The 26,163-nt window shown below is 35.0% G+C and overlaps 3 protein-coding genes across 14 annotated transcripts; 1 reads left to right on the top strand and 2 right to left on the bottom strand.

Annotated features, from left to right (window-relative positions):
* LOC105230660 (uncharacterized) lies at positions 1-2,503 on the bottom strand. 3 transcript variants are annotated; one of them, XM_011211585.4, is made up of 5 exons: positions 976-2,503; positions 853-906; positions 585-671; positions 363-519; positions 1-284 (listed from the first exon to the last, which is right to left on the bottom strand). In XM_011211585.4, exons 1-5 carry the CDS (start codon positions 1,021-1,023, stop codon positions 97-99), a joined length of 534 nt encoding a protein of 177 aa, XP_011209887.1. In that variant the 5' UTR covers positions 1,024-2,503; the 3' UTR covers positions 1-96. The 3 variants fall into 3 exon arrangements, with proteins under 3 accessions (XP_011209887.1, XP_029408043.1, XP_029408044.1); XM_029552183.2 differs by having other exon boundaries at positions 150-284; positions 340-519; XM_029552184.2 differs by having other exon boundaries at positions 150-284; positions 340-509.
* A 141-nt stretch (positions 2,504-2,644) lies between these two features.
* On the bottom strand, positions 2,645-9,899 carry LOC105230659 (UDP-glycosyltransferase UGT5). 10 transcript variants are annotated; one of them, XM_049453773.1, is made up of 6 exons: positions 9,506-9,869; positions 7,726-8,021; positions 6,015-6,188; positions 5,858-5,948; positions 3,685-4,152; positions 2,645-3,579 (listed from the first exon to the last, which is right to left on the bottom strand). In XM_049453773.1, the coding sequence occupies exons 3-6, from the start codon at positions 6,180-6,182 to the stop codon at positions 2,693-2,695; spliced, it is 1,614 nt and encodes a 537-aa protein (XP_049309730.1). In that variant the 5' UTR covers positions 6,183-6,188; positions 7,726-8,021; positions 9,506-9,869; the 3' UTR covers positions 2,645-2,692. The 10 variants fall into 10 exon arrangements, with proteins under 10 accessions (XP_049309730.1, XP_011209885.2, XP_019847478.2 ...); XM_011211583.4 differs by having other exon boundaries at positions 9,510-9,869; XM_019991919.3 differs by having other exon boundaries at positions 9,723-9,858.
* Positions 9,900-19,271: 9,372 nt separating this feature from the next.
* On the top strand, positions 19,272-25,525 carry LOC105230658 (GTP-binding protein Rhes). The gene is made up of 3 exons (XM_011211579.4): positions 19,272-19,606; positions 22,200-22,916; positions 23,512-25,525. Exons 2-3 carry the CDS (start codon positions 22,518-22,520, stop codon positions 23,854-23,856), a joined length of 744 nt encoding a protein of 247 aa, XP_011209881.2. The 5' UTR covers positions 19,272-19,606; positions 22,200-22,517; the 3' UTR covers positions 23,857-25,525.
* The last annotated feature ends 638 nt before the right edge of the window (positions 25,526-26,163 follow it).

The raw sequence follows: 26,163 nt of genomic DNA, 5'->3' as shown, positions 1-26,163 counted from the left end.
TGTATGAATGATTCTTTATTTATATACCCATAATCTAATAAGCATTATTTGATAAGCTTGTAGGTGTGAATATATGAAATTTCACTTGATGATCACTCAATTCTCTTTTGTACAATGGCGTATAAATTGTTGTTTTTTAGTGCACCTCATCAATTTTTCATTCCAATATTCATTAGGACAGGAAATGAACATTTCATTACGAACACAAAATCGAATTAATTCGGGTACTGGATGGCATCCATTGCGCCTAAAACGTTCTACCAAAGGTGTTAGTAAGCCATTACCTATAAAAATAATCCAATCAAATTCTTATAACAAATCTGTGTAATGACGTTGTACTGCAGAAAGATCCACATATTGACCTTTTTCAATGCATTTTTTGAAAGCGCTTTTATAAATATCTTTAAAAATAGTTTGTTGTAGCACAAATTTATTGTCGAGATACTTGTTAGCTCGCTGGTAACTACATTTTCCATGCCTACAAATGTCTGCTCGTCCAAAGAGGCATTCTACAAAGCACTTAATTATGACATAAACAAATTTATTTAAGGATCCTATAATTATGAGATTATATAATTGATTACCTGCCCGAATTCATTGTGAAGCCTGTGGCACTCATCCAAAATTTGACCTTCAAATAGCTCCGGAAAGCGGCAACAAATATGAGGGGCCTGGTAAAAATAGTATGAGTGTGATTATGTTAAGTAAAACCGTCGCTAAGATAAATGTGCATTTATATGTATATATATGTATGTCCAAACTTGTATATTTGTATATGTGTCTAACTAAAATAATAACTACAGATATACATATGTATGTATATGTTTCTGGTTACTCTATTAGCTAACTTACGATTGACTTGGGTAATCTTGAGCAATCTGTCTGGTTATTTTGTTCCGCATAACACTGTTGGCGAAATCCATTGAATTTAGCTTTCTTTTTAAAATATTCGAATACCTAAATTTTCGTTCTTACCTTCTCAGTGAACAGCCAAGTCGAAAGCAAAATGAAGAGTTGTATCATTTCTTGTATCTAAATATTATATTTATTTGATACTTATATGAACCTTACACTAACAAAGCACTTATTAATTTTTACTGCATTGAACTTAGACACACTACAATAATAAAAAGGGCTCCACAGTAGACATATGTATGTTAGTGCTTCTTTCCACTCTTTCATTCCAGTTGGAATAATGTTCTTATTAATTCGAAACGAAAACGGACTACCCATTCGGATCGTGTGTGAATTACTTAAAAACCCAATATATCTGGCTGAAAGCGGATGTAATTTAATACACGACTTTGAATGTCAGACGCTTTAACTCTGGCTGTAAATATTTGTCTTGTAAGAGAAAATGTGGAATTATTTATTATTCGCTAGACTTTTCGTGTTTCTTTGCAATTGCTTAATTTTAATGTGCAAATTAGATTCAGTAATTAATTTTTATACTCTTGCAACATGTTGCTACAGAGTATAATAGTTTTGTTCACCTATCGGCTCTAAGCCTAACCCTAACATTAATCGAGAGAGATATAGGGTTATATATACATATGTATATATAAATGATCAGGATGAAGAGCTTAAATCCGGATGACTCTCTGTCTGTCCGTCCGTGTAATCTGTAACTTTGCGTTCTCTGACAAAAAAAAGTACGAGTACGGTATTTGGAGATTAACAAGTTATGATCTGATTTCCACAAGTTTTAGGCGTGATATGTCATAACTTAAAGGTACTATTTGCGCAAAGTTTTACTTCAACAACGTCATTGACTCTCGTTTACCGTTAATTAAGGAATAACATTGGACTTAGTCTTAAGTACTTATATACATATGGGAAGTAGGCGTGGCTGTTGTTTGATTTTTCCCTCATATTCATACTGTGGCACGAAAACGTTTAAATAATGTAATGAATCAAATTGGGTATAAATTGGTCGAGTATTTGCTTAATATATGATTGCACAATTTTTACACCGGTTTCTTTCAGATCTTTCTGTATCGTATATAATGTGTATTTTCCACATAATCGTTGAAAGAGGTGTGGCCGGGGTTATCATCCTCCATTCATTTTTACACCGTCGGAGAAAGTGCTAAACTGATTCGTCTAGAGGAAATCTGGTTTATGTAGCTTTAGTGGTTTGTGAGGTATTTGCATTGAACTTAGTAGGGGGCGGAGCCAACCCCACTTTTAAATATTTTTAAGATGCCCACCCCTACGGCGAGTAAAATCGAGTAAAACTATATGTTTGTATTTTAAATTTCCGGCTTAGCTATGTTTCTTTATATGTTTTAGATTAATGGCATTTACCAAGTTTCATCAAGATATCTCAAAATGCCTATTTATTTTAACAGAATGTATGAATTATGGCAACTAGGGGAGTCTGATTTTGATCATTAGATTGCGTATTCAGAAATTTGTGATTTTTGCCAATAACATCTTGTAGACATTCTAAAAATTTATTCTGTCGACAAGAATTATTTTATCATAACTTTTACAAAGATTTTTCTTCGAAGCGAAATCAGATTTGTAATTGTTTGAGGTGTGAGCAAGATTAGATGAATTTGATGAATACTTACTATAGAAGTGGCGAAAGTTGCATCGAATGCATTTACCTTTGTTGGCCAGATAATAAAAAAATAATTAATTAAACAACATATTTGGTTTACATTTTACCAAATTCCATATACAAGTATTAACTTAGTTTTGAGTACATTTTTCCTATTTCACGTTTTCTCATTAATATTACAATACCATAAATGACAGCAGCTAGCACACCTACACTAAGTAATGCAATCGCGACATAGTAAATAAATAAATCAAAAAGATGTAATTGACTGGAGGGTATGTTTCCAACAAGAGTTTTTAAATCTGCTCCACCCTTATGACGTAATACATAGTCCATCCAGTACATGCACGTTTCCACAGCACCTAACGGCCGATCACGGAAGGTAGTGGCCACTTGACGTATTGTCAACTGATATGTGCTGTCCTCTTTGATGGTCTGCAGCGCCCAATTGAGTGCCGCCTCCGTTAAGTTATTATGGTTCAGATGAATCCCAACACCGAGTTGCACTGCTAATTCTGCGTTGCGCACTTCATTTCGAAATATAGGCACAGAAATCATAGGCACATGCCGCACTATACCTTCCTGCGTACTAAGTAAATCACCGTTCATAAGAAATATTTGCACATGCGGATGTGCCAATATATCTGCTTGTGGCACCGCATGTTGGACCATTATATTGGTAGGTAAATTTTTCAACGCCGTGTGATCGTGACAAGTCCACACCACACGCTCTTTTCGTTTGCCCAGTGTATTTAGGAGTACTTGCATTATGTGTTTTGGTACGTCTGTACAGAGTTGTTCATTACCAAGGTTCATGTAGATGACGCCTGCTCGCGATTCATCCAGGAAGCGACGAAGTGGCCAAGGTAATTCACGTGGTGGTCGTATGTGCATACCGCCGGCAGCTACGGTATTTAATAGCAACGGTCGGGGCCGTAACAATGGGACGTGACTGTTGAGCAACAAGATTGCCAACTCAGCTTGCAACGTACCGATGGTAAGTTCGTTCACGCCTTTAAAATTAATAAAGAAATTTAATTCAAGACGTGAAAACATACTACATAAACGTACTTGCTCTGCAACATGTACATATGAATTTAGATATTATTGTAATTTACCTTTAAATTGTGCAAAATGTTTTCGCATCACTGATTCTTGTGCGGCCCAATTGTCTTTAATAAATTGTTTTCGTCGTGACATACAATTACGAATGACCCCTAATCGACTCCAATAACCCACCTCTGGTTTGTAAGTCTCATAACTGATAGGTGAACAGGCGGCCGGTACCATTTGCTCTAACACACGATCCATGTAACTCTCAAAATTGGTGTTTAAAATACCAATTGTAGGCTTGTCGAAAAAATGTCCCACTGCCAGCAAAGCCTCAGTATAGAATAAATCCACTATTATCAAATCATAGTCAAATTCGTTGATAGGTAAATTAACCAACTTCTTTACGGCTTCATTTGACAAGAAGTAATTAACCGCGTTGGCACCCGTAGTGGCCAGAGACTTTTGCACTGCAGTTTCGGTTAGTTTGCTAGCTTTAAGAAGGCCTCCTGCTTGGCTCCCTGTTATTTCTAAAACTGAAGATAACGATTAAAGTGAAAGGACAATGTTATGAAGGTTTCGTAAGAATAAATCCGAGGTTATCCCAAACAAATATAAGTTTTTTGGAGTTTTTTTTTTTAATATTACAGAGTGTAATTTAGAAGGGAAGGTAGGCGCGGTTGTGATCCGATATCCGATGTCACGATGTGATTGACAAATGGTTTGCCAGATATGAAAATATAATATAAACGAGTTATACACTGAGCGAAATCGTTATATGGGACACTGAACAAATGGGTTTTATTTTATAATAAGATTATCAATGAAACATATTGTTAGCCTTCAAATAAGCGAAGAAAGCAACATTTTTAGAAATTTAATTCAGTATTTTATTGTAGAAATACAACAGACCGCAGAAGGAAGTAACGGGTGATTTTTTTGAGGTTAGGATTTTCATGCATTAGTATTTGACAGATCACGTGGGATTTCAGACATGGTGTCAAAGAGAAAGATGCTCAGTATGCTTTGACATTTCATCATGAATAGACGCTTGCAAATCATTGAATTTTATTACCAAAATCAGTGTTCGGTTCGAAATGTGTTTCGTTTCGTTTTTATCGACAAATTTTGTTCAGCGATGAGGCTCATTTCTGGTTGAATGGCTACGTAAATAAGCAAAATTGCCGCATTTGGGGTGAAGAGCAACCAGAAGCCGTTCAAGAACTGCCCATGCATCCCGAAAAATGCACTGTTTGGTGTGGTTTGTACGCTGGTGGAATCATTGGACCGTATTTTTTCAAAGATGCTGTTGGACGCAACGTTACGGTGAATGGCGATCGCTATCGTTCGATGCTAACAAACTTTTTGTTGCCAAAAATGGAAGAACTGAACTTGGTTGACATGTGGTTTCAACAAGATGGCGCTACATGCCACACAGCTCGCGATTCTATGGCCATTTTGAGGAAAACTTCGGACAACAATTCATCTCAAGAAATGGACCCGCAAGTTGGCCACCAAGATCATGCGATTTAACGCCTTTAGACTATTTTTTGTGGGGCTACGTCAAGTCTAAAGTCTACAGAAATAAGCCAGCAACTATTCCAGCTTTGGAAGACAACATTTCCGAAGAAATTCGGGCTATTCCGGCCGAAATGCTCGAAAAAGTTGCCCAAAATTGGACTTTCCGAATGGACCACCTAAGACGCAGCCGCGGTCAACATTTAAATGAAATTATCTTCAAAAAGTAAATGTCATGAACCAATCTAACGTTTCAAATAAAGAACCGATGAGATTTTGCAAATTTTATGCGTTTTTTTTTAAAAAAAAGTTATCAAGCTCTTAAAAAATCACCCTTTATATGTATATATGGGCAACATTAAAAATAAAATCGGTGTTAAGGAAACAATATTTAATAACTTGTATGCCATCCGTTTTATATTGTGACTGATATTAGAGGTCGTGGCATCGAATTTGCGAGTGTCTTAAGAACACTGAGGTCAGTTCTTGTCATTTTTTCATGAATTGCTCTTTTGAGCTGCAATAAGGTGTCAAATTGGTGTTCAACTTTGTAAATTTGCTGGCTAAGAATGCTCCAGAGATTGAGAGACTTGGAAGATCTATTTAGAGAGACATATACATATGTATTTATGTCTGTGGTATTTAATTTACAAGTTTACAAGTTATTTAATATATAATATATATATTATATAAGTTTTTATCATCAGTAATCATCTCACATACATTGCTTCCAAAAAGGAAATTCCGGCTCAACAATTATTTCTCGTAGACTTTCTATACGTTCATTCAGGCGGTGACTGCTATAAACAGTAACCTTAAATAAAAAAAAAAAGCTTTTATATGAAACGGCTTAAATTAGAAGCATATTGAACTATCTTACATTGTGTTCACGCTTTGTTAATTCCAACATTAAACTTCGCATTACTGCGAAATGGCTTTCACTGGGGTGTGCAAATAAACCAAGAATCTTAGCTCCGTCGACCACGGCTAGATTCCATGAAAGCGAATGCAGAATTATAATTGGCAGAAAAAACTCTTGGTATATCATTTTAATCTGAAAAAGAGAAATTAGTGCGAAATAAGATGATATCAGTTTAAGATCAAAACAAATTCAGGTTTGTGTGAAATCAGATCAGTACTGATTAGAGTACAGGGTAGGCCATTTAAAGTTGACCCATCTGGCAACGCTGTAACTTTTAACAGCGCTGACAAATCGGCTAATGTCATACCGCGTTAGAAGCGTCATTCGAAGACAATTTATACCATGGAACAGTACACTCCAAAAGAACGCGCTGAAATTGTTCAGCTTTATATTCAAAATAACTTTTCAATTGTGTTAACTCAACGTGCGTTTCGCAAAAAAAAATAAAGTGAAAAGTGCTCCAGTTAAGAACACAATTAAGTCTTTATACGCAAAATTTGTGAACACCGGTAATCTCAGTAATGCCAGTCATGCATCCAGACAACGCACAAGACGTTCTGATGAAAACATCGAAGCTGTACGAGCCAGTATTGAGGAGACTCCATCGACATCGAGTTATCGCCGCTCTCAGGAATTAGACATCTCTCGCACCACTCTCCGACGCATAATTCATAAAGATTTGAAGATGTTTCCATATAAAATTCAAATGGCACAAAAACTAAACCCAGCTGATTATCCGCGACGCCTTAATTTTGGCAAATGGGCCATGGGCCAAAAATGGTGATGTTGACTGGCCACCGAGATCACCAGATTTGACGCCACCAGACTTTTATTTGTGGGGTTATTTGAAATCCAAGGTATACGCTAATAAGCCAAAGACCTTAGCTCAACTGAAAGCCAACATTCGACGTGAAACATCCGAAACATTGGCCAAAATCATGGAAAATGTCGAAAAAAGAGTGCATTTAGCTGTCAAAGCTAAAGGTGCCCATTTACGCGATCTAATTTTTAAATATTAGCTGAAACAAATCCCCTTGGACCAAAATAAATTATTTTTGAAATGAACAAAAAACATTGTTTTCTTTTGTTCTTTTTTTTTAGAAACAAATGGGTCAACTTTAAATGGCCTACCCTGTATATGTTGTCTGAAGAAATTTCGGATTTTTATAATTAATTTTAGCCAATCGATAGCCATATGTTATAAGTATATGATAAGCAAATTATCAGTATACTCCACGGCGAACGGGTTACATAATCAGAACCAATCCAGATTTTTATTCGGCTAAGGACTGTCAATTGGGCAGCATTCCTCAAAAACATTTGGGTAAAGCTTTTAAAATACATATTTAAAAAATATGCTTAGATAACTAAATTTATCACGATGCCAATGATATAAAATCAAAATTTAAGAAACATCCTTTGTACTTGATATTTAGTTTCATATAGCAATATAAAATGTAATTAAGCTGAATAAATTTCATTAGAATACTTCAAATTTTAACGAAAGATGATATAATGTACACAGAGAAAAGGGAGACCCTTGTATTCGGTATATAGACGCCAGCCAAAGGAGTTCAAGTTGACGCCTGCGGGAACGTGAATTTTTTTCCGGGGGTACGATATAAAATTGAGCGATGCCATATATATTGTCGAATTATAAGATAAGTACCTGGTGATGGAGATAGTTCCCCAGAGTATTTGAAGTTCAAAAATTTTAACGAATATATGCTATATCACTACATTTAGCACACTTCATATATAAGTCTGTATATGTGCATTCATATATTTTTAACATCATAGTATGCGTTTTTCAGTCCTCTAAACAGCCGGAATATTTTTTTTTCAGTGCAGCTTTCAAGACCTCCTTATATTCGTTATTCATCTCCTCAATCGTGTCAGAATGGCGTCCCCGCTTTGGTCTTTTAACTTTGCAAATGCAGTGGTTGCGGAACGATATGAGTCGACCTTTTAACAGAAAAAAAATTGTTTGAAATTGAAGAATTGTTCATAGGAAGGAATTCACCACCACCTCATATTACTCGTTGATGATTATTTTTTTAGTGCACTCGCAGTTTAAAATATGTGTGTTTTGATTTTTTTATAGGAATGTAAAAGTGATTCGGGCAATTCTTCCCCAAGCCATATGCCTAATATAAACATTTTAAAAATTCCGGGTGACTTTATACCGCATATATCGGCCAATATGTACATATGTTACCCCAACGAAATTGAAAGAGTGTGTTTTACTGCAGAACAGTGTATCTTTGCGCCTAAATTAGATGAAATTGGGCGAAAATTTGATTTAGCTCCCATTTAACTAAAATCAAGATTTTCGAACATCCGGCTGATTTTAGTCCTTATGATTGGTTATTTTGATGTGATGTGAGGTACTTTATGAAGCCCAAGGAAAACCTGTTGCTACAGAATATAATATAATACTTTTGTTCACTTAAGGGACAAGAAAAGTTAAAATCCGGGTGACTGTCTGTCTGTCCGTCCATGCAAGCTGTAACTTAAGTAAAAATTGAGATATTTTGATGAAACTTGGTATGCGGGTTTCTTAGTACAAAAAATTACGAGGTCGAGAATGGGTGCAATCTGATCGCCGCCACGCCCACAAATCGCCATTAACTAACTAAAAGCGCAATAAATCAATAACTAAATACGACAGAGACATCAAATTGTACCTTCGTGATGATACTACATATAATGAGATTCAGTGTATGACTAATATAGTATATGCATATACTACTGTGATCAAATTGAAAATTGAAAATTTTTTTTAAGAAAATTTCTCGTCAAAATATTCATTAGTATTTGAGATACGCGTCGGTTTGTAAGGATCTAAAAGTGAATTCTTCGACTTTTTCCTATGTCTGAATTTACTGAACAAAGAAGTGCGATAACGCACCATCTCATACTGCATTGGTTATTCGTGATCATTTCGCCACATTTTCAACTAATATCGTGCCGCAACCACCGCATTCACCTGATTTACCTTCGTGTAACTTCAGAAAACTGAAAAATCCGTTGACATAAGTGTATTGCAGCGGAATTTAATTTCTTTGAAGGAAATGAAATGGACAAAATTCACCTTTCAGTTTGATCACAGCAGTATAAAATTGCTTGGATTTCGATCTCTGGTTGACGTCTCACATCTTAAGGTATTTCTCTGGCTTTTATTCTACCCAGAGTATAGAATGTGCGGTTGCACTAGAACTTAGTCCTTCCTTACTTCTAATGTCTTGTTTCAATACATTTTTATTATTATCATTACGGTTTTACAAACCCGCAAATTATGTAAGTTTGTTATAATCAGTAAGTGCATCGGATTACTGTATGCTATACATACTATATGTATGTGTGCAATTCATACTTCCCAACGGATGTGTACAAAACTTTCACATAAATAACTATACACTAGATACATACGTAAATGTAGTACATACATACATGTATTGTATGTCCAAAATTATTATTCATGGATTCTCTCTGGACTTATCACCATTCGACATTTAAGACGACCTCAATAGTAACAGAGATTAAATAAAGAACACACTTTAAAAGTGATTTCTTCTTTTTTAGTCTATTTTGACCCCTATTTGACAAATATTTCTCACAAGTTTTGAACACTTAAATTTATTTTTATTTGATTGAAATTTTTACTTTTGGCAATTTCTTTCAATTTTTAATTTTTTCACACTCCCACAGCGCTTGCAACGTTTGAAAAATACTCTTTAACTAATAGACAGCTCATACCCCTGTCGACCCCGTATAAAGAACTAATAAAGAAGAAACGATCGCATCATGCTGGAGTCCAGAGCGAGTACAAACAAACTAAGTTATACATACATATGTTTATTTATATGTTAATTTTGTGGCATATGGTCATACAATCGCACTTGTTTGTGCGTAGTCTTGCCAGATAACAGTACGTATTCGTAATTTCGGTTAAAAGAATCCAAGAGTAAATGTCTATTTAATTTAATTTAATTTAATTCGAAAATTAGAGTAACTGAATAATTATAATTGTAAAACAGTTTAGCAAAAATAAAAATCAAAAATCATGTCTCCTTTTTAGATACAAGTTCAAGTGCAAAATTAAATAATATATCAAAATTGTTGCTTTCTTCCCGCTAGAATATTATCGATATTACATATATCTGTGAGTCCGAAATGAGGAAAATATTGCGGAACTTCTTTTAATTAATAATGGTAAAATTTATAATAATAATTTAAAATGGCAACATTGGTTGTATATATGTATGTGAAAGGCGATATGTTTAGCTGACAATGCTTTTAGATTACCCGCTCTCATTTTGTGCCGCTTATGAGGCTGTGCACGAGAATAAATTTATGTGTTAAGCTTTGAACACAAAGACAGCGGCACGACACGACTGCACAACAGTGAAATTTTTTGGCTGCAAATGTCGTACACAACTTCGTAATTCCCGTACTAAAACTATTCACTGGAATGAAATTGAAATGTTTCGTTCAAAGTGAAATTTTTTGTCGCAAAAATAAGAAAATAGGTGAAATCGTTTATATATTTATTATTATAAAGGCTGAAGGCCTCGTAGCCAGTGCTGCGTTTATGTATTTATATAATAAAACTCCTTTTGTTATATGAATTATTATAAATAAATAAAATAAATAAATATAAACTGTTATTACAAATGATAGTTTAGAGCTTGTTAAAGCTTTGAATAATTTCATATTATATTTCACATTTTAATGGCAACACTGCATTATCGTCGGCAAAATTAGAAATGGTTTTAAATTAGCGACCGCGAAACTGCAAGCCTGCTGCCCTGTTGTCACGCTGTTGTCCAAATAACTGTTCCCTTAAGAACGTGTGTATTTTAATTTTTGACATATGCCGCCTGTCGCTTTTCACCATTTATGTGTTCAAGGCATTAATTCACTCTTATCATCATCGATTCTCTGTCTGTCGGGTTGTCGCTGATCATATTACTTCTCATACGATCAAAAGCAATTCTTTAGCGCTTATTTAGAAAAAACGTAAGCGAGCAACAAATCTCTGTACAGCCGAACTCGAGGCATATTAAATATGGGAATACAACGACTTCTTTTGCAGGAACGAATTCGATGAACCCATTTTTCAAGTACTTTTTCCACCAACTCGTACGTTATGAATAGCGCGTTCAATATTGACATCTAAAGCTGGAAGAGAGTGTGGTTTATTGCTAAAGACAAATGACTTCAAATAACTCCACAAGAAGAAGTTTAATGGTGTTAAATTACAACTTTTTGGAGAACTTTCAATTTAACAATTTCTTAAAGTAATCGAATCTCCAAACTTTTCTCGTCACAATTCGGTTGTTGAATGTAATGGTTGTTTAAGAATCATTTGTGGCTTTTCTTCGCACCAGGGTCGACAGTTTTGATTATCCACAGCACCGCTCAGATGAAATTGAGACTTATTGGAGAATAGGAGATTTTTTTTAAACATAATCGGTTTTAAGATGTTGTAAGGTAAAACAGCAAATTTACGACGTCTATGGTGATCCAATGATGTGAGCTCTTGAGTGAGAACAATTTTATATGAATGCAAGTTCAAATCCTTTCTCAAAATCCGTCAGTTAGTGGTTTGAGACAGTCCCAATTCTTGAGAACGGCTGGGAATCGACAAATGGCGGCCTTCATCAACATTTGCCTGAACGGCAGCAATGTTTTCATTACTTCGAGCGGTTCTTTGTCTTATTCACACTTGAACATTATGTAAGAAAAATGTGTACTCCTACTTTTACAATGCAACAATACCGAGCACAGGCGGACGATTATTACGACCATAAAGTGGCAAAAGCGCACAAAAGTTGCAATTGGAGAACGATTATTTTGATAATAAAATTGTAAACGTTTTTTTGTTTCCTTAGAATTTCGTATTTGTAATATAGGATACTCCTGTGGCAATAATATTTTAGTGACTTAAGTAAGCGGACTCACTTGGCAATATTTCCCACATTAATGCTCAGTCAGCAAAATAGAATGTTTTTTTATTCCAGGTTTATGTACATACTCTTGTGAACAACACAATAGGGTAACCCATTCCGATTTTCGGCAGTAACTATTACACGAATTAATTCAAATATTATATCTAATTTTATTCTCCACTACAAATGTGAAAGAAATATTAAATTTAAAAGTAAATTTAAATTAAAAGAGCTCTTCGCAAAACTTAATAAAATAAATAAAATATATAACTGCTTTAAATTTTATTCGATGTAAATATTGGGCCTAAGACAAAATAGATTTTTAAATTAAGAAAATATGTTTAAAATAAATTCATAATTCCTAATTTCTTCAAGTATTTGGACGTAAAGGTGTTTGTTCACACTTTTAAGGTAAATACTTTGGTTAAACCCCCGGCCAGGAAAAGCACCTCAAACCATAATTCATTGGTAATACGCCTGCTATATTTAATAGTATATGTATATAAAGGGCGATTTTTTAAGAGCTTGATAACTTTTTTTTAAAAAAAAACGCATAAAATTTGCAAAATCTCATCGGTTCTTTATTTGAAACGTTAGATTGGTTCATGACATTTACTTTTTGAAGATAATTTCATTTAAATGTTGACCGCGGCTGCGTCTTAGGTGGTCCATTCGGAAAGTCCAATTTTGGGCAACTTTTTCGAGCATTTCGGCCGGAATAGCCCGAATTTCTTCGGAAATGTTGTCTTCCAAAGCTGGAATAGTTGCTGGCTTATTTCTGTAGACTTTAGACTTGACGTAGCCCCACAAAAAATAGTCTAAAGGCGTTAAATCGCATGATCTTGGTGGCCAACTTACGGGTCCATTTCTTGAGATGAATTGTTGTCCGAAGTTTTCCCTCAAAATGGCCATAGAATCGCGAGCTGTGTGGCATGTAGCGCCATCTTGTTGAAACCACATGTCAACCAAGTTCAGTTCTTCCATTTTTGGCAACAAAAAGTTTGTTAGCATCGAACGATAGCGATCGCCATTCACCGTAACGTTGCGTCCAACAGCATCTTTGAAAAAATACGGTCCAATGATTCCACCAGCGTACAAACCACACCAAACAGTGCATTTTTCGGGATGCATGGGCAGTTCTTGAACGGCTTCTGGTTGCTCTTCACCCCAAATGCGGCAATTTTGCTTATTTACGTAGCCATTCAACCAGAAATGAGCCTCATCGCTGAACAAAATTTGTCGATAAAAAAGCGGATTTTCACATTTCGAACCGAACACTGATTTTGGTAATAAAATTCAATGATTTGCAAGCGTTGCTCGTTAGTAAGTCTATTCATGATGAAATGTCAAAGCATACTGAGCATCTTTCTCTTTGACACCATGTCTGAAATCCCACGTGATCTGTCAAATACTAATGCATGAAAATCCTAACCTCAAAAAAATCACCCGTTATATAGTACTATATGGGAATTTGTAGACTAATTTCACATATTTTTTGAATTAGATTGTAGTATATCCAATATTATAGGTTCAGTTAATTTTGACGGAGGTTGTAAGATATTTTATTAGGAATATAAGGGATAGTATTGACCTGATTTTATATATTTTTTGCCAATAGTACATGCAATTAAAGTCAATTTAGGTTCTGAGGTTCGCTATTCGGTACCTAGGGGTTCGATTTGAACAATTCCATAAGGTGGCATACATTAAAAGCACTATTCTATTGTTACATCAATTGTTTCTTGATTTGTGTAACCAAGGTGAAAGTCGAATCAAAAGGAATTTAAAATTGTGTTATATGGGAAGTAGGCGTGACCTATTTACTTATTTGCAGTGACCTTAATGAAGCCAATGAAGTTTATATAAAATAATTAATAAATTAAAATAAATTGTATTCTGAAATGATAAATACTTATATTAGTTAAGAAGTATATAAAACCTTTTAATAAAAAGTGGCATTTTGAAAAAATACTCACGTCTTGAACGAACGAACTTTCGAATTTGGGTATGAGTTACAATCATATTTGGTATCAGTATTATTAAAAAGAGACTGACTTATTGAATATATCAGCGAAAAGTCAATTAGATAAACGGAAACCACTACATTAGACATAGGGGGATATACTACGGTTTGAAATTTAAAAATTTCCACTTTAAACCAAATGCAAATACATACATACTACCATATGGACATAAAAGTTACCCAATATTGATACAACAACCTCATTTCTGTTTAAGTTGTCACATGTATTTGCATTCGCTTTTGCCGTCACGTTTCAGTGATTGCAGCATGCGAATCTCACTGGCAACAAAAACAGTGTTCGAAATGAATTTTCACATGCCTTCTAATAGCTATGGGTCAGGAAATGCATATATGTATGCGTGTAAGCAAACAAGGATATTGGTTTGGTTTGGTTCAACTTGGCAGTTGTTTGTGTATGTGCACTTAAGTACTCATGCGAACGATTTTCACTTGACGTCACCTGACATCCCGTGACTAAAAATTAATTGTAAAGTGTTATGAATTATTCTGAGGAAACAAATCATTTGAGTCTTTTGAATTATTACAAATGGGTTTTCATTCGAAATTTAAATTAAACGTAAACCGCACTCGTTTTATTGAATTTTTTGCATAGAAATTTTTAACTCACTCATGATTTTCATAATTTTTATATAAATTATTATTATTAAGTATTGACTCATCTGTATTATTTAGGGTATTCCAAAGAACAGGGAAAGTGAACTAAAACTAACAAGTAAGGAAGTGCTATGTTTGGTTGTAATCGAACATTTAATGATCTTGCAAGTCAGGACCTTTTTTCACCTGATTTTATCCATTTTAAGCACAAGAAGAAATCGTAATTAGAAAAACACGTTCTCTCAATTTTATTAATATTGTATAACCCACAAATTTTGCCGATATATACGGTATGAAGGATATAAAGTTAAACGGAAGTTCGAAAATCTTCTGATCCGATTCAACCTTTCTTTCACAAAAAGGCATACTAATATTAGAAAAAGATTCTCTTCGAATTTATATAATATATTTCACAGATTGTCCGATATTTTCGATAAAAAGAATTCAAATGGATTTTAAAGTTCTGTTATATAAAGTAATATATGTACTAAATTTGGTGGAGATCGATCTAGTAAGTCCTGCGATATGGACTTTCGCCGAAATATAGGCGGTGCCACGTCCATTGTCCAATTTTGATCCCAGCTCCTATAAAGTCCTCTTGTATTATCATAGGTGTTTTAAGGGATGTTAAGTTTTCGTTTAATTTCAATTTGTGGGACCCTTCTACGAAGACGTCTTCACTCTTTTGGTTCTTTACCTTACCCCTGAACTAAGCTTTTATATTTTGCAACACATTGCTACACAACCAAAAATTTCTAAGAGTTGTTTTTGAGTTTTTTCATTAACCGCTTTTTGACAGATCACGCTTAAGTCGTGTCAACTTGTCATGTTATTTTCATTCCGTACTGTTTGACATTTCATCGTAGAAATGCTTGCGCCTGAACGACGTTTAGAGATTGTTCAACTTCGCGCGCTTTGCTTAACTTATGGTCAACATAATCGGCCTACTGAACGTACTATTCGCAACACGTACAACATAGATCACGTCCACACGCAGTGGAGAATATATAGCAGCTGACTGACGAAGGCCACAACTTGACGCATTTTTCGTCGAGATATTTAATTTAAAGCGTACAAAATATATCTTGTGCAAGAACTGAAGCCGCTAGAAAAGTTCCAATAATTGGAGATGGAGCGAAATACTCGAAAGAGTCATCGAAAATTGAACTCAGCGGATGGACCATCTGAGACTTAGGGCCTTATTCAGCTGTAATCAGACATAAATAAATCATCTAACTCTTACCTCAAACACATGTTACTGCCAAAGTACTAACGATGCGTGACCAATACATAGGCAAAATTGTAATTCTGACGTTGGGCAATAAACCAATTTGCAGAATAAAAATATAAAGACGGATATAAAGAAACACTCTTACGACCGCTGATAGTGACATTGTGGTGTGCTGGCTTTCTTGTGTTTGTTTGCTTTCTTGATTATACTAAATGTTGAGTCTAGTTCATACAATAAAGACAAAAAACTCTACCAACTATGTATGAATGTATGAGTACTTTAGGAATCGTGGTCACATGTGCTGCCAGCCGACTTAAGCAACACGTTTTTCTCCTGGGTGTTGCTACACAGCACAGTAACAGTGTCAACAATGCGCCAATGGAAAGTTCAAATTTCCTTGAAAAAGTTCGTTAAAATTTGCCTGTCTGTAACTTGCGTCTCGTTCACGATTGTATACTGATGTACCGCCATTGCTCTTGTGGAAAGCAAGGAATAAATCTTTTTTATCGAGTTTTCTTTGCTTCTGTCTTGCACATGGCGACAGCAGTGCGAGAGATGTGTATTGGAATCACATTTGTATAACACATGAACGTGATGCTCGGCAGAACACCGCTGAGCAGCTGACTGTTGTAGTCACAGTTGGTAACTGAAGAGAATTATGCCCGCAAACATTGACTGGAAAAGTAAGAGAGTTATGTCGAATAGGAGGAGAGTGTGAAAGCTGCAGAGAGCAATAAATGTGGAGCCATTAGCATCGGCCGTATCCTAGACTAGCCTTTCATTGGACTAGTCTAGGAGGAAATGCTTAAGTTTCAATTGTTTTTGGAATGAAAACACTTTTCATTCACAAAAATCAGTAGCTTTTTATCGTATTTGAAATTTTTTTATTGATTTGTTAATTAGACAGCATGCCCTCACGCAAATGTTATGTTCTGTTGGACGAAATGTTAAAAAAAAATTAAACAAGTAAGGAAGGTCTAACTTCAGACGCAACCGAACATTCTATACTCTTGCAACTGGCAGGAATCAAAGCTAGGAAAATACCTTAAAGTGCAAAACGTCAGAATCGGAATCTAAGCAATACATATAACTCATACACTGACCGACGTATTCGACATACGGTTTATTAGAAAAATGAAAATCATTAAACTTATGTAGTATTTGGGAGTTGGGGCAACATCGACCCAAACATATCACATCCTATTTACTAAAATGTTCCCTGAGATTAATTAACATACCTCACATACCATCACCAATAATCAGGGCGGATCCAGAGTAGAACTACATAATTTTGTACTTGCAACTTACTCAAAGTCCGTTTCTTCGCGGAGTGTCACTTATGATGAAAATAATGTATAACTTTAAACTTTGTGCTTAGTAATGACACTTTATAGGTTTTCGCTTAGTGCTGAACAGTGATCCGACTAAGCCTATCTGCAATCAGGCACGTAGCAAGGGGGGGGGGGGGGGGGGGGTTGGGGTGGCTAGAGAGCTGAAGCCCCCCCCGAAATAAGGAAATTTTTTAAATAAATCGCAAATAAAAAAGATTTATCACTGACTGAATCTTTTGAAACTCTTATACACAACTCAGCTCAAACCTATAACAGTCGTACGCAACTACACTAGACGGTGACTGAAAACTTATCAAAAGTCATACTTAAGCGTTGTACAGATCTCCATCTTGATATGGCGAAGTTGGTTGGCCAGGGATATGACGGAGCAGCAAACATATCAGGGCATTTAAGTGGAGTGCAAACCAGGATAAGACAACTGTATCCAAAAGCACGATATGTTCATTGCGCTAGTCACCGATTGAACCATGCGCTTTCTAATACTATGTCATTACCTTCAATACGAAACTGCCTTGGTATTGTCAGTGAAATAGCAAATTTATTTAGAAACCAATGCAACTTTCCAGGACGTTATACAGAAGCACGCACCAGAAAGCAAAAAAAGACGACTTGTTCGCCTTTGTGAAACAAGGTTTATAGAAAGGCATGAAAGCATTATAAGCTTTGTGGAGCTTTTCAAATTCATTGTACTAAGTTTGGAAATAATTTCGAGTAAGACATGGTCCATTTCGTCTAAAGCATCAGCCTTCTTAGCAGCGGTAGAGAAAAGCGATTTTTTGCTTAGTCTATTCGTCTGTGAGCAATTGTTCAGCTTAACGCTGCCACTGTCTGTGTAACTCCAAGAAAAATCTATGGATTTTGTATCAGCAATGAACCGAGCCAAAGAATTAATAAGAACTCTGCACCAGATAAGAGAAACAGCGGATGGTTTTTTCAACGATATTTTCCAAACAGCATCACAAATGTCTAAAGATCTTTTTGACATAGATCTTGTAGTGCCTAGAGTGACTTCGCGTCAAACTACTCGTGCTAATCCACCTTGCACAACCCCTGAAAGCCACTTCAGAGTTACAATATTTATTCCATGCGTTGATGCTCTGATTCAAAACATGACAGAACGTTTATTAGTGAATGAGGATATACTCTCGTCATTTCAAATTCTACTCCCAGGTTTTGCTGCAATTGATAATGCCGAAGAATTAAAAAATTTAACTATTTACTTCGAGGAGCAAATATCAATGACAGCATTAAAATCAGAGTATCGATTGTGGTGTGCCAGCTTATCAACAATAGATCCAACCATAGAAGTGTTGAAATTACTGCAACATTGCGATGCAACGTATTTTAAAAATATTCACTACCTGCTTACAATTTTACCAACTCTTCCAGTGACGACCGCTTCCTTCGAAAGAACTTCTTCAACCTTAAAAAGAATAAAAACTTTACCACGCAGTGTGATGGGCAATGAGCGGCTGAGTGCACTTGCTGTTATTGCAGTGCACTGGGATATTAAAATAGATCCAGATGAAGTAATTAATGATATGGCAATCAAGAAGAAAAGAAAAATATTACTTATTTAAGTTACAACTACCAAATAATTTAAGTAATATGTATATGAATTTATATTGTTTTTTTTAATAAACAGAAAATTTAAAGTTTATATATGTTTTTACTTCAGCCCCCCCCGAAATGAAAAGCTGGCTACGGGCCTGTCTGCAATACCAACTGTATTTCTTGATAACTGCTTGTCAAAACAACAAAAGATGAGAGTTGTCAAAAATTTTGCTTCGTTTTTTCTTTGCTTCGCTTCGAACATTTTTTATGTGAATGTAGTCAAACAAAAGTATACATCGAACTTATCTGAAAGAGAGCAAGTCTGAAGCAAAGCGAAGCCAAAGTAGACGAGCTTGGTAGTTTCGGCCAAATTGAGAGAGTAAACAGTGTTTATCTTCGAGAATTTCGAATTCAATGAGCATTGCGCACACATTTGGAGAATGTGCACATACATACTTACATACATACATACTGGTGTTTATATAGTCATAGTACTACTTCGATATAAAAGGATGGGTGCCAAGTGATAAGCTTCAGATAAACGATAGCTTTGGGTGCGAACGGTTGTGCTCTTTCTTTGTAAATTTTATTATTATCAGACTAATTAAATCCCAGTGAAAAAAAAACAACAGAATGTAAAGATATATAAAAAATGGTATAAGCAAGTTAATGCAAAGGACAACAGAAAATTAATAACTATAATTGTGGGTGCACAAAAAGATTTTACGCGTCATTAAGCAGTAACAAGCAATAGAACGTTACAGTTTCTCATGGAAAATTTATAAAGGGATAGAACAGTGTAGCAAATAAATAATAAATCGGTAAGCTAAACGACTTCGAGCATGAATTGCATGTTGTCAGGCTGACGGCATAATAGAACAAAATATACGTATCCTGTATAGCTCCGTTAACGCCAATCTCGGAAATACTTATGTATACATATAATGAATTTTGTAAACAATGCGCTGGATCTAAAGTCTAATGCATAATATAATAGTAAAATAAAGATACATACTGCCTTTCGACAGTATGTTTCCATAGGTAGAACCTTGGACAGTATGTTTGACGCTACGTATGAGTAACTTGAATTCAGTGATTGCCACAAACAATCCGTCTCAGTGTCGAAGTTATATTTCTGTAATATTGTTAACATAACCAAATAGGCCATAATCGGAACTGAAGTACATGCTCTGAAAAACTGTTTAAATATCTATTATTGTTGTCCTTAGCCATCAAAATAACTTATCGAATTTAGAAATTCTTGAAATTTGAAAACTTTAGAAATGTAAGATTTCTGAGTTCCCGTCCGAATCCTTTTTAGATTATGTTATATTTTTCAATGCTCATAAAGGAATCTTTCTAATAGTGAGAAAAATACGAAACTCAATGTGTCTGTTATTAAAGCACGTGAGAAGAAGGGAGAACTATCTTATATCAATCAATCAAATCACACCATTTATAGATTATAATAGAATAAACTTCATCGCTGTTTTTACACTAAACTAAACTTTAGTATGTTGCCATTCAAAAAAGTTCAATTGGTATTTGGCAAAATAAGCCTAAATAATTTCTCTAAAAGAATGTCTCGTTCTACTGAGTTAAATTCAATTGTAGCATTTTTATACGCTGGCAGGCTATATTAAGTGTGTCACGAGGTTTTCAGCAACCAAAAAGGAACATCGGAGACCCTATGATGTAAATATATGTATGTAGACGATAAAACTCAACGATTAAACTCCCCTCCTTGTATGGAAAATATTTAAAGGTATCTTCCCAAAATTTGTCATACACAGTAGGAAGTATTTTTATATGTGTAAGAATAAATTTGGCACAGAAAATTTCAAAGTTTTTTATTTCTTTAGTTCATGTTCAATTCTAACCAAAATGATTAATAGTACAAAAATTAAAAAAATATTTTGCACCTTACAGAAACTTTTAAAAATTAGCTAATTTTAAGTACTAATCCATAACCCTCTATTACATAAAACACTTTGTGCAAGGTTTGGTATAATCTCCACCAAATTCCGTACAAATTCATTTGGAATTCTACAAGTATGTCATTCTCGCTGTACTCGCTACCAAAACTCGTTTAGATTCGGTGAGGGAGGAGAACATCAGTAAGATATTTTGTGCGGCAAGCCATTACTTGACGATTTTGGATGTATGTTCTGGGTCGTCATCCTGTTAAAATATGACATGCGCTCCTCTTCTCTCCATAGATTTTTTGTAAGGATATAACATGTCACCATATGAAGCAACTCGAGATCAAAACGGCCCCTCCACTATACTTTCGCTGTTTGAGTGGTGTGGTTTCTTCCGACGGTCTCCCCAAGGCAATGTCAGTAATATAGCAAATACTATATATAGTTTACAGTCATCTGCTGTTTAATTTCGGTGATCTCTGGCGAATTTCAGCCGTAACTTAACATTTTTTACTGACAATGCAGGTTTTTGTTTTTACAGCTGCAATATAGCCAATGTCGCAGAGCGCTCTTCTGACATTACGCTTATTTATTTTTATAAATGTTTTCCTTGGCGTCAAGACCTTGTTCCTTGTCGTATGTTTTATCATGAGACGTGTGACTGCATCCGTCAAAATTTTTTTGTGGCAAAAGACTTCTGCTTTGGGAACAATAGGTCTTTTCTGAACGCTTAGGATCACTGATGAACTTACTCTAATCAATGTGTGGTGATAGTTTCTTAATTAGTTTGAAGAGCTAAGAAATTAATGTAAAAAAAAAAATTAAATTTTCTTAGCTACTTCTATGCGGGCATAAATACACGAAATGCAAACTTGTACTCATTTGTGCTTCCCACTGTAGAAATAATGACTGATTAACAAGAATTCTCGCTCTATTTTGCTTCAGACATTTGCTTTGATAAGTACGATATATGCTCGTTCACATCGGAGCTTGAAAAATGTTGGGTAACTGTCATCGCTTGCGATTTGCACCAAATTTGGTTGACACATTGGTCGAGTATTTGTTAAGACATGGGATCTCAGCTACTCTCAGCTACGCCACGCCTATTGTTCACTTTTTAATCTGATACACGAGCCTACTTCTGAATCATCGCTGCTGTTAGACTTAATGCTTCTCGCGAGTTACCGCTCCTTCAGTAGTCTTCAACTTATCTGCAATATGGGAGTATTTATTAACTTATATTTCTATGAACGTCAATTTGTTTGCGTGACAGTGGCCCGATTTCACTCTTATTTACCTTGATTGTAGGTGTTACAAGCAACAACTAGTAGTTAACATATAATACACCATATTTCGCTAACATTTAGGTGAATCTTAAGACATGCTTTGTCTTAACTTGGAAATCACTATGTGCTTATACTATACATTTCTGTTAGTTCTTCATTATTTAAGGCATATGAATACTTCAATGTGATGTTTATTTCTTTCACAGGGTTCTTACAAACTTTTGCCAGTTTTCAGTTTCTTTTTTACCACTGATAACTTGCTTGATGGATTTAAATTAAATTTAAACAGACAGAGTGTACTAGACGTTGGGCTTGCTTCTCATTGCCAATAAATTGGAAGTAAAATCTAAACTAGGTGTGTCTATGCATGTTCGAATAAGCAAAAAACCAATTTAATTTTGCAAGCGCGCCAGGACTTTAAGGAGAGCAAATAAGTGTTTGTGTAGTTATTTGTGACTACGAAGCAATTGAGAGCAGTCACAGAGGCACTCAGCGGTCGTCTCAACATCACCGCTAACGTTATCATGCCAGGGCCGTGTCAACGCCTTCGCTTACCCTCTTTGGCGGCGGTGATGCGTACAACACGCGCTTCTACCACCGACTACACTACCATTGCGATACGCAAGGAGCAGCGACGTGTCGTCATGATGGGAGCTGCACGTGTAGGCAAGACTTGCATTATTTCGCAATTTCTCTATGATAAATTTCAAGCCCGCTACAAACAAACAGTGGAGGAGTTGCATCGTGGGGAATATGAGCTGCCAGATGGCTCGGCGTTAACGTTAGACATTTTAGATACATCCGGTTCGTATGAATTCCCCGCAATGCGTACTTTGTCGATATCAACAGCGGGCGCCTTCATCTTGGTGTATGCGGTTGATGATAAGCAATCATGGTTTGAGGTGGAAAGACTAAGGAAACAGGTGGGTGAATTGTTAATCCTGTGAATATTATGATAAAATGCATGCATCATGCGATTGACAGCGAAATAATTAAAAATATGTATGACAGTAACAGCAAAAAAAAGATAAATCAACTCTTGGATTCAAATTGATCTAAATCGTGAGCTAGGAATAGTGGCAATAAGGTGTAGAGCAGAAAAAGAACTTTTTAAACTTATTTGCAGAATATCTCAAAGATTACAATTTAAATGTTACATACTATATATTAAATCCTTTATCAAACGCCTAACTATTATCTACTATTAATATATAAAGTACATGCGGTTGAAATCAAATCAAGAGACCATAACAGTTTATAACCGCTTGCTATTTCTTCCCCTTATTATGCAAGAGTAGAGAAGAGAACATTATGGATACATCCTATGTACTCGTATAAGTTTACCCTTGAAAACCATAATAAAACATGTATAGGGAATGGAAATTGAGAGTCCACACATACATACAATAATTTCGTGGTCAATGAAAATTACCTATTATGTGTACATTTATAGACCTTGCTCTTCTAAATGCTGTAGCCCAAATTTTATTAATAAATGCAACTATTTCTTCATTACAGATAATAGCAAAGCGTGGCCTCAAGGTGCCCATTGTCATCGTTGGTAATAAAGTGGACATAAACGAAGCCGATCGGCAGGTGCAGCATGAGGTCACTGAAATGATTGTATGTGAGGATTGGAAATGCGGTTACATCGAATGTTCGGCCAAAGAGAATGTAGGCATTGTAGAGATTTTCAAAGAGTTGTTGGTACAAGCGAATATTCGGTACAATCTAAGTCCTGCCGTGAGGCGACGAAGGCAATCACTACCTTCCTATAGCAGCGCAGCAGCAGGAATAACACGCACCATAAAGAGCCCATCACATAAATATACATTAAAGCGTCACTCATGCACTATGACATGAAGGGTATAAACGAAGGTAGTAAAGATAATGTGGATGAGAACTAAATAATTGGTTAAATAAGGAGCTGCTTTGACAAAACAGATGTTAAGCCTTTTGTAGTTTAAAAGGAATTCGCCAACTTACTTACACTTAGGCTTATGGAAATATTATACTTACATGTATAAGTACATAAGTCAGTGAACATATGGGTTATAGTGTCAAGATCATTTTTTAACCATCAGTTCTCTTAAAGCTAACGAGGACAGTGAAAACATTGCTGAAAATGATGCATTTAGACATTAGAGCCATTATTCCGATTTGTTTTTTTCTAAATATGTATCGAAAGAAAACAAAAAATTTAATGAGCTGCGTGTTGATTATTCTTTTGCCTGGGAAATGGAATACATGGTAATCCAAAAAACATGTTCAAATAGCATTGGACTTCCCAACTGACATAAAACAATAAGAAAACGCCAAATTGTGTAGTTCGAGAAAAATGCAGTGATAGAGTACTTTTGAAAGAAGTGATATTAGTTTTTTATTCCATATCGTATATGTACGTAACTACATACATATATGTATATAAATAAATTATATTCGCATATGTGTATATGTTTTAAACGGTATAGTAGCTTACACGAGTGTAAAATATAGTAGATATTGTAGAAAGTTTTCAAAATCCAAAATATATTTATTAAAATACTTTTTGCAAAGAAATGTATCAACTATAGACTAATCAAATGTAGTTTTGTATGTATCAAAGTCATATATTTATACCATTGTCAGTAGAAGTTCACTATTTAATGAATTTTCACAATAAGGTTAACATATATACAAACGTCCGTCTAAACAATATAATTCAAATGTCTAGAGTGAATATGAAATTATCCGCACCCAAAAAAATTTGAAGGAAATTTGAGACAAGATTATTAAGTATCACTGAACTTGACGTCAAATATACTGCGAACTTCTTACTAAATGTAAAACAAGAACGTATAAGTATATAGTATTAAGTCTAAAACAACGTATTTGTATTTACAATGTGTTTTGCAAAACTACGAATATTACTGAAAAAGCAGAAGTATAAATACTATATAATAAATGTTACAACACACATAAACACGTTTAGAATGCAACATAAGTGGTAAACGAGTAAAATACAATCTTTAAACATTTATAAAACAAATTGAGAAATAATAAAATGGAAGAAAAAATAACTTTTGGTATAAAGGATTTACAAATAGAAAAGTAAACATGTTTTTACAGAATGTATCAGTTTTGTAAATTGTTTTGAATTTTAATAAAAAATTATTTCCAGAAATGTGGATTTATTTTACATTCGATGTTGCTTCAATAATTTAGTTAAACATTTAAACGAAAATGGGCAGACAAATACTGCAACACATTTAGACATTTCCTTTCATTTCATTTCAAAACTTTCTTCTACAAGTGTCCTCTTGCCATCAATATGCACATAGTTTGGTCTACTAAAATTGTAACAAGTAAGGAAGGGCTAAGTTCGGGTGTCACCGAACATTTTATACTCTCGCATGATAAAGTGATAATCGAGATTTCATTATCCGTCATTTACATATTTTTCTATTTTGGTTCCTAATGTATATATTGTACTATACAGAGAAGGCATCAGATAGAATTCAAAATAGCGTTATATTGGAAGAAGGCGTGTTTGTAAACCATATTTCGTACATATCATCAGGGTGTTAAAAAAGTATTATATACCGAATAGTTCCTGAGATACGGTTTTTGGTCCATAAGTGGGCGACGCCACGGCTATTTTCAATTTTTAAAAAAAGCCTGAGTGCAGCTTCCTTTTGCCATTTCTTCGGTAAAATTTAGTGTTTCTAAGGTTTTTTGTTAGTCGGTTAACGCACTTTTAGTGACTTTCAACATAACCTTTGTATGGGAGGTGGGCGTGGTTATTATCCGATTTCTTCCATTTTTGAACTGTATATGGAAATGCCTGAAAGAAACAACCCTATAGAGTTTGGTTGACATAGCTATAGTAGTTTCCGAGATATATACAAAAAACTTAGTAGGGGGCGGGGCCACGCCCACTTTCCAAAAAAAATTACGTCCAAATATGCCCCTCCCTAATGCGATCCTTCGTGCCAAATTTCACTTTAATACCTTTATTTATGGCTTAGTTATGACACTTTATAGGTTTTCGGTTTCCGCCATTTTGTGGGCGTGGCAGTGGGCCGATTTTGCCCATCTTCGAACTTAACCTTCCTATGGAGCCAAGAAATACGTGTACCAAGTTTCATCACGATATCTCAATTTTTACTCAAGTTACAGCTTGCACGGACG

Source organism: Bactrocera dorsalis, chromosome 3, assembly GCF_023373825.1.
Source record: "Bactrocera dorsalis isolate Fly_Bdor chromosome 3, ASM2337382v1, whole genome shotgun sequence".
NCBI classification, from domain to species: domain Eukaryota; kingdom Metazoa; phylum Arthropoda; class Insecta; order Diptera; family Tephritidae; genus Bactrocera; species Bactrocera dorsalis.
The sequence above is the reverse complement of the archived record's forward strand: the minus strand, read 5'-3'. Positions and strand labels throughout refer to the sequence as shown.

What these genes read in the sequence shown, in the direction of transcription:
- LOC105230659 (XM_019991916.3), bottom strand. Translation starts at nt 9,539, where the DNA reads ATGAATAATAATTTTGGACATACAATACATGTATGTATGTACTACATT. An exon ending in TATGTATGTACTACATTTAC is followed by an intron (nt 6,189 to 9,488) that starts GTATGTATCTAG and finishes TCTCTTTTTCAG; the next exon opens with ATTAAAATGATATACCAAGA. An exon ending in TAACAAAGCGTGAACACAAT is followed by an intron (nt 5,949 to 6,014) that starts GTAAGATAGTTC and finishes TTTTTATTTAAG; the next exon opens with GTTACTGTTTATAGCAGTCA.
- LOC105230660 (XM_011211585.4), bottom strand. Translation starts at nt 1,023, where the DNA reads ATGATACAACTCTTCATTTTGCTTTCGACTTGGCTGTTCACTGAGAAG. An exon ending in TTCACAATGAATTCGGGCAG is followed by an intron (nt 520 to 584) that starts GTAATCAATTAT and finishes GTCATAATTAAG; the next exon opens with TGCTTTGTAGAATGCCTCTT. An exon ending in CAAAAAATGCATTGAAAAAG is followed by an intron (nt 285 to 362) that starts GTCAATATGTGG and finishes TTATTTTTATAG; the next exon opens with GTAATGGCTTACTAACACCT.
- LOC105230658 (XM_011211579.4), top strand. Translation starts at nt 22,518, where the DNA reads ATGCCAGGGCCGTGTCAACGCCTTCGCTTACCCTCTTTGGCGGCGGTG. An exon ending in TGGAAAGACTAAGGAAACAG is followed by an intron (nt 22,917 to 23,511) that starts GTGGGTGAATTG and finishes TCTTCATTACAG; the next exon opens with ATAATAGCAAAGCGTGGCCT.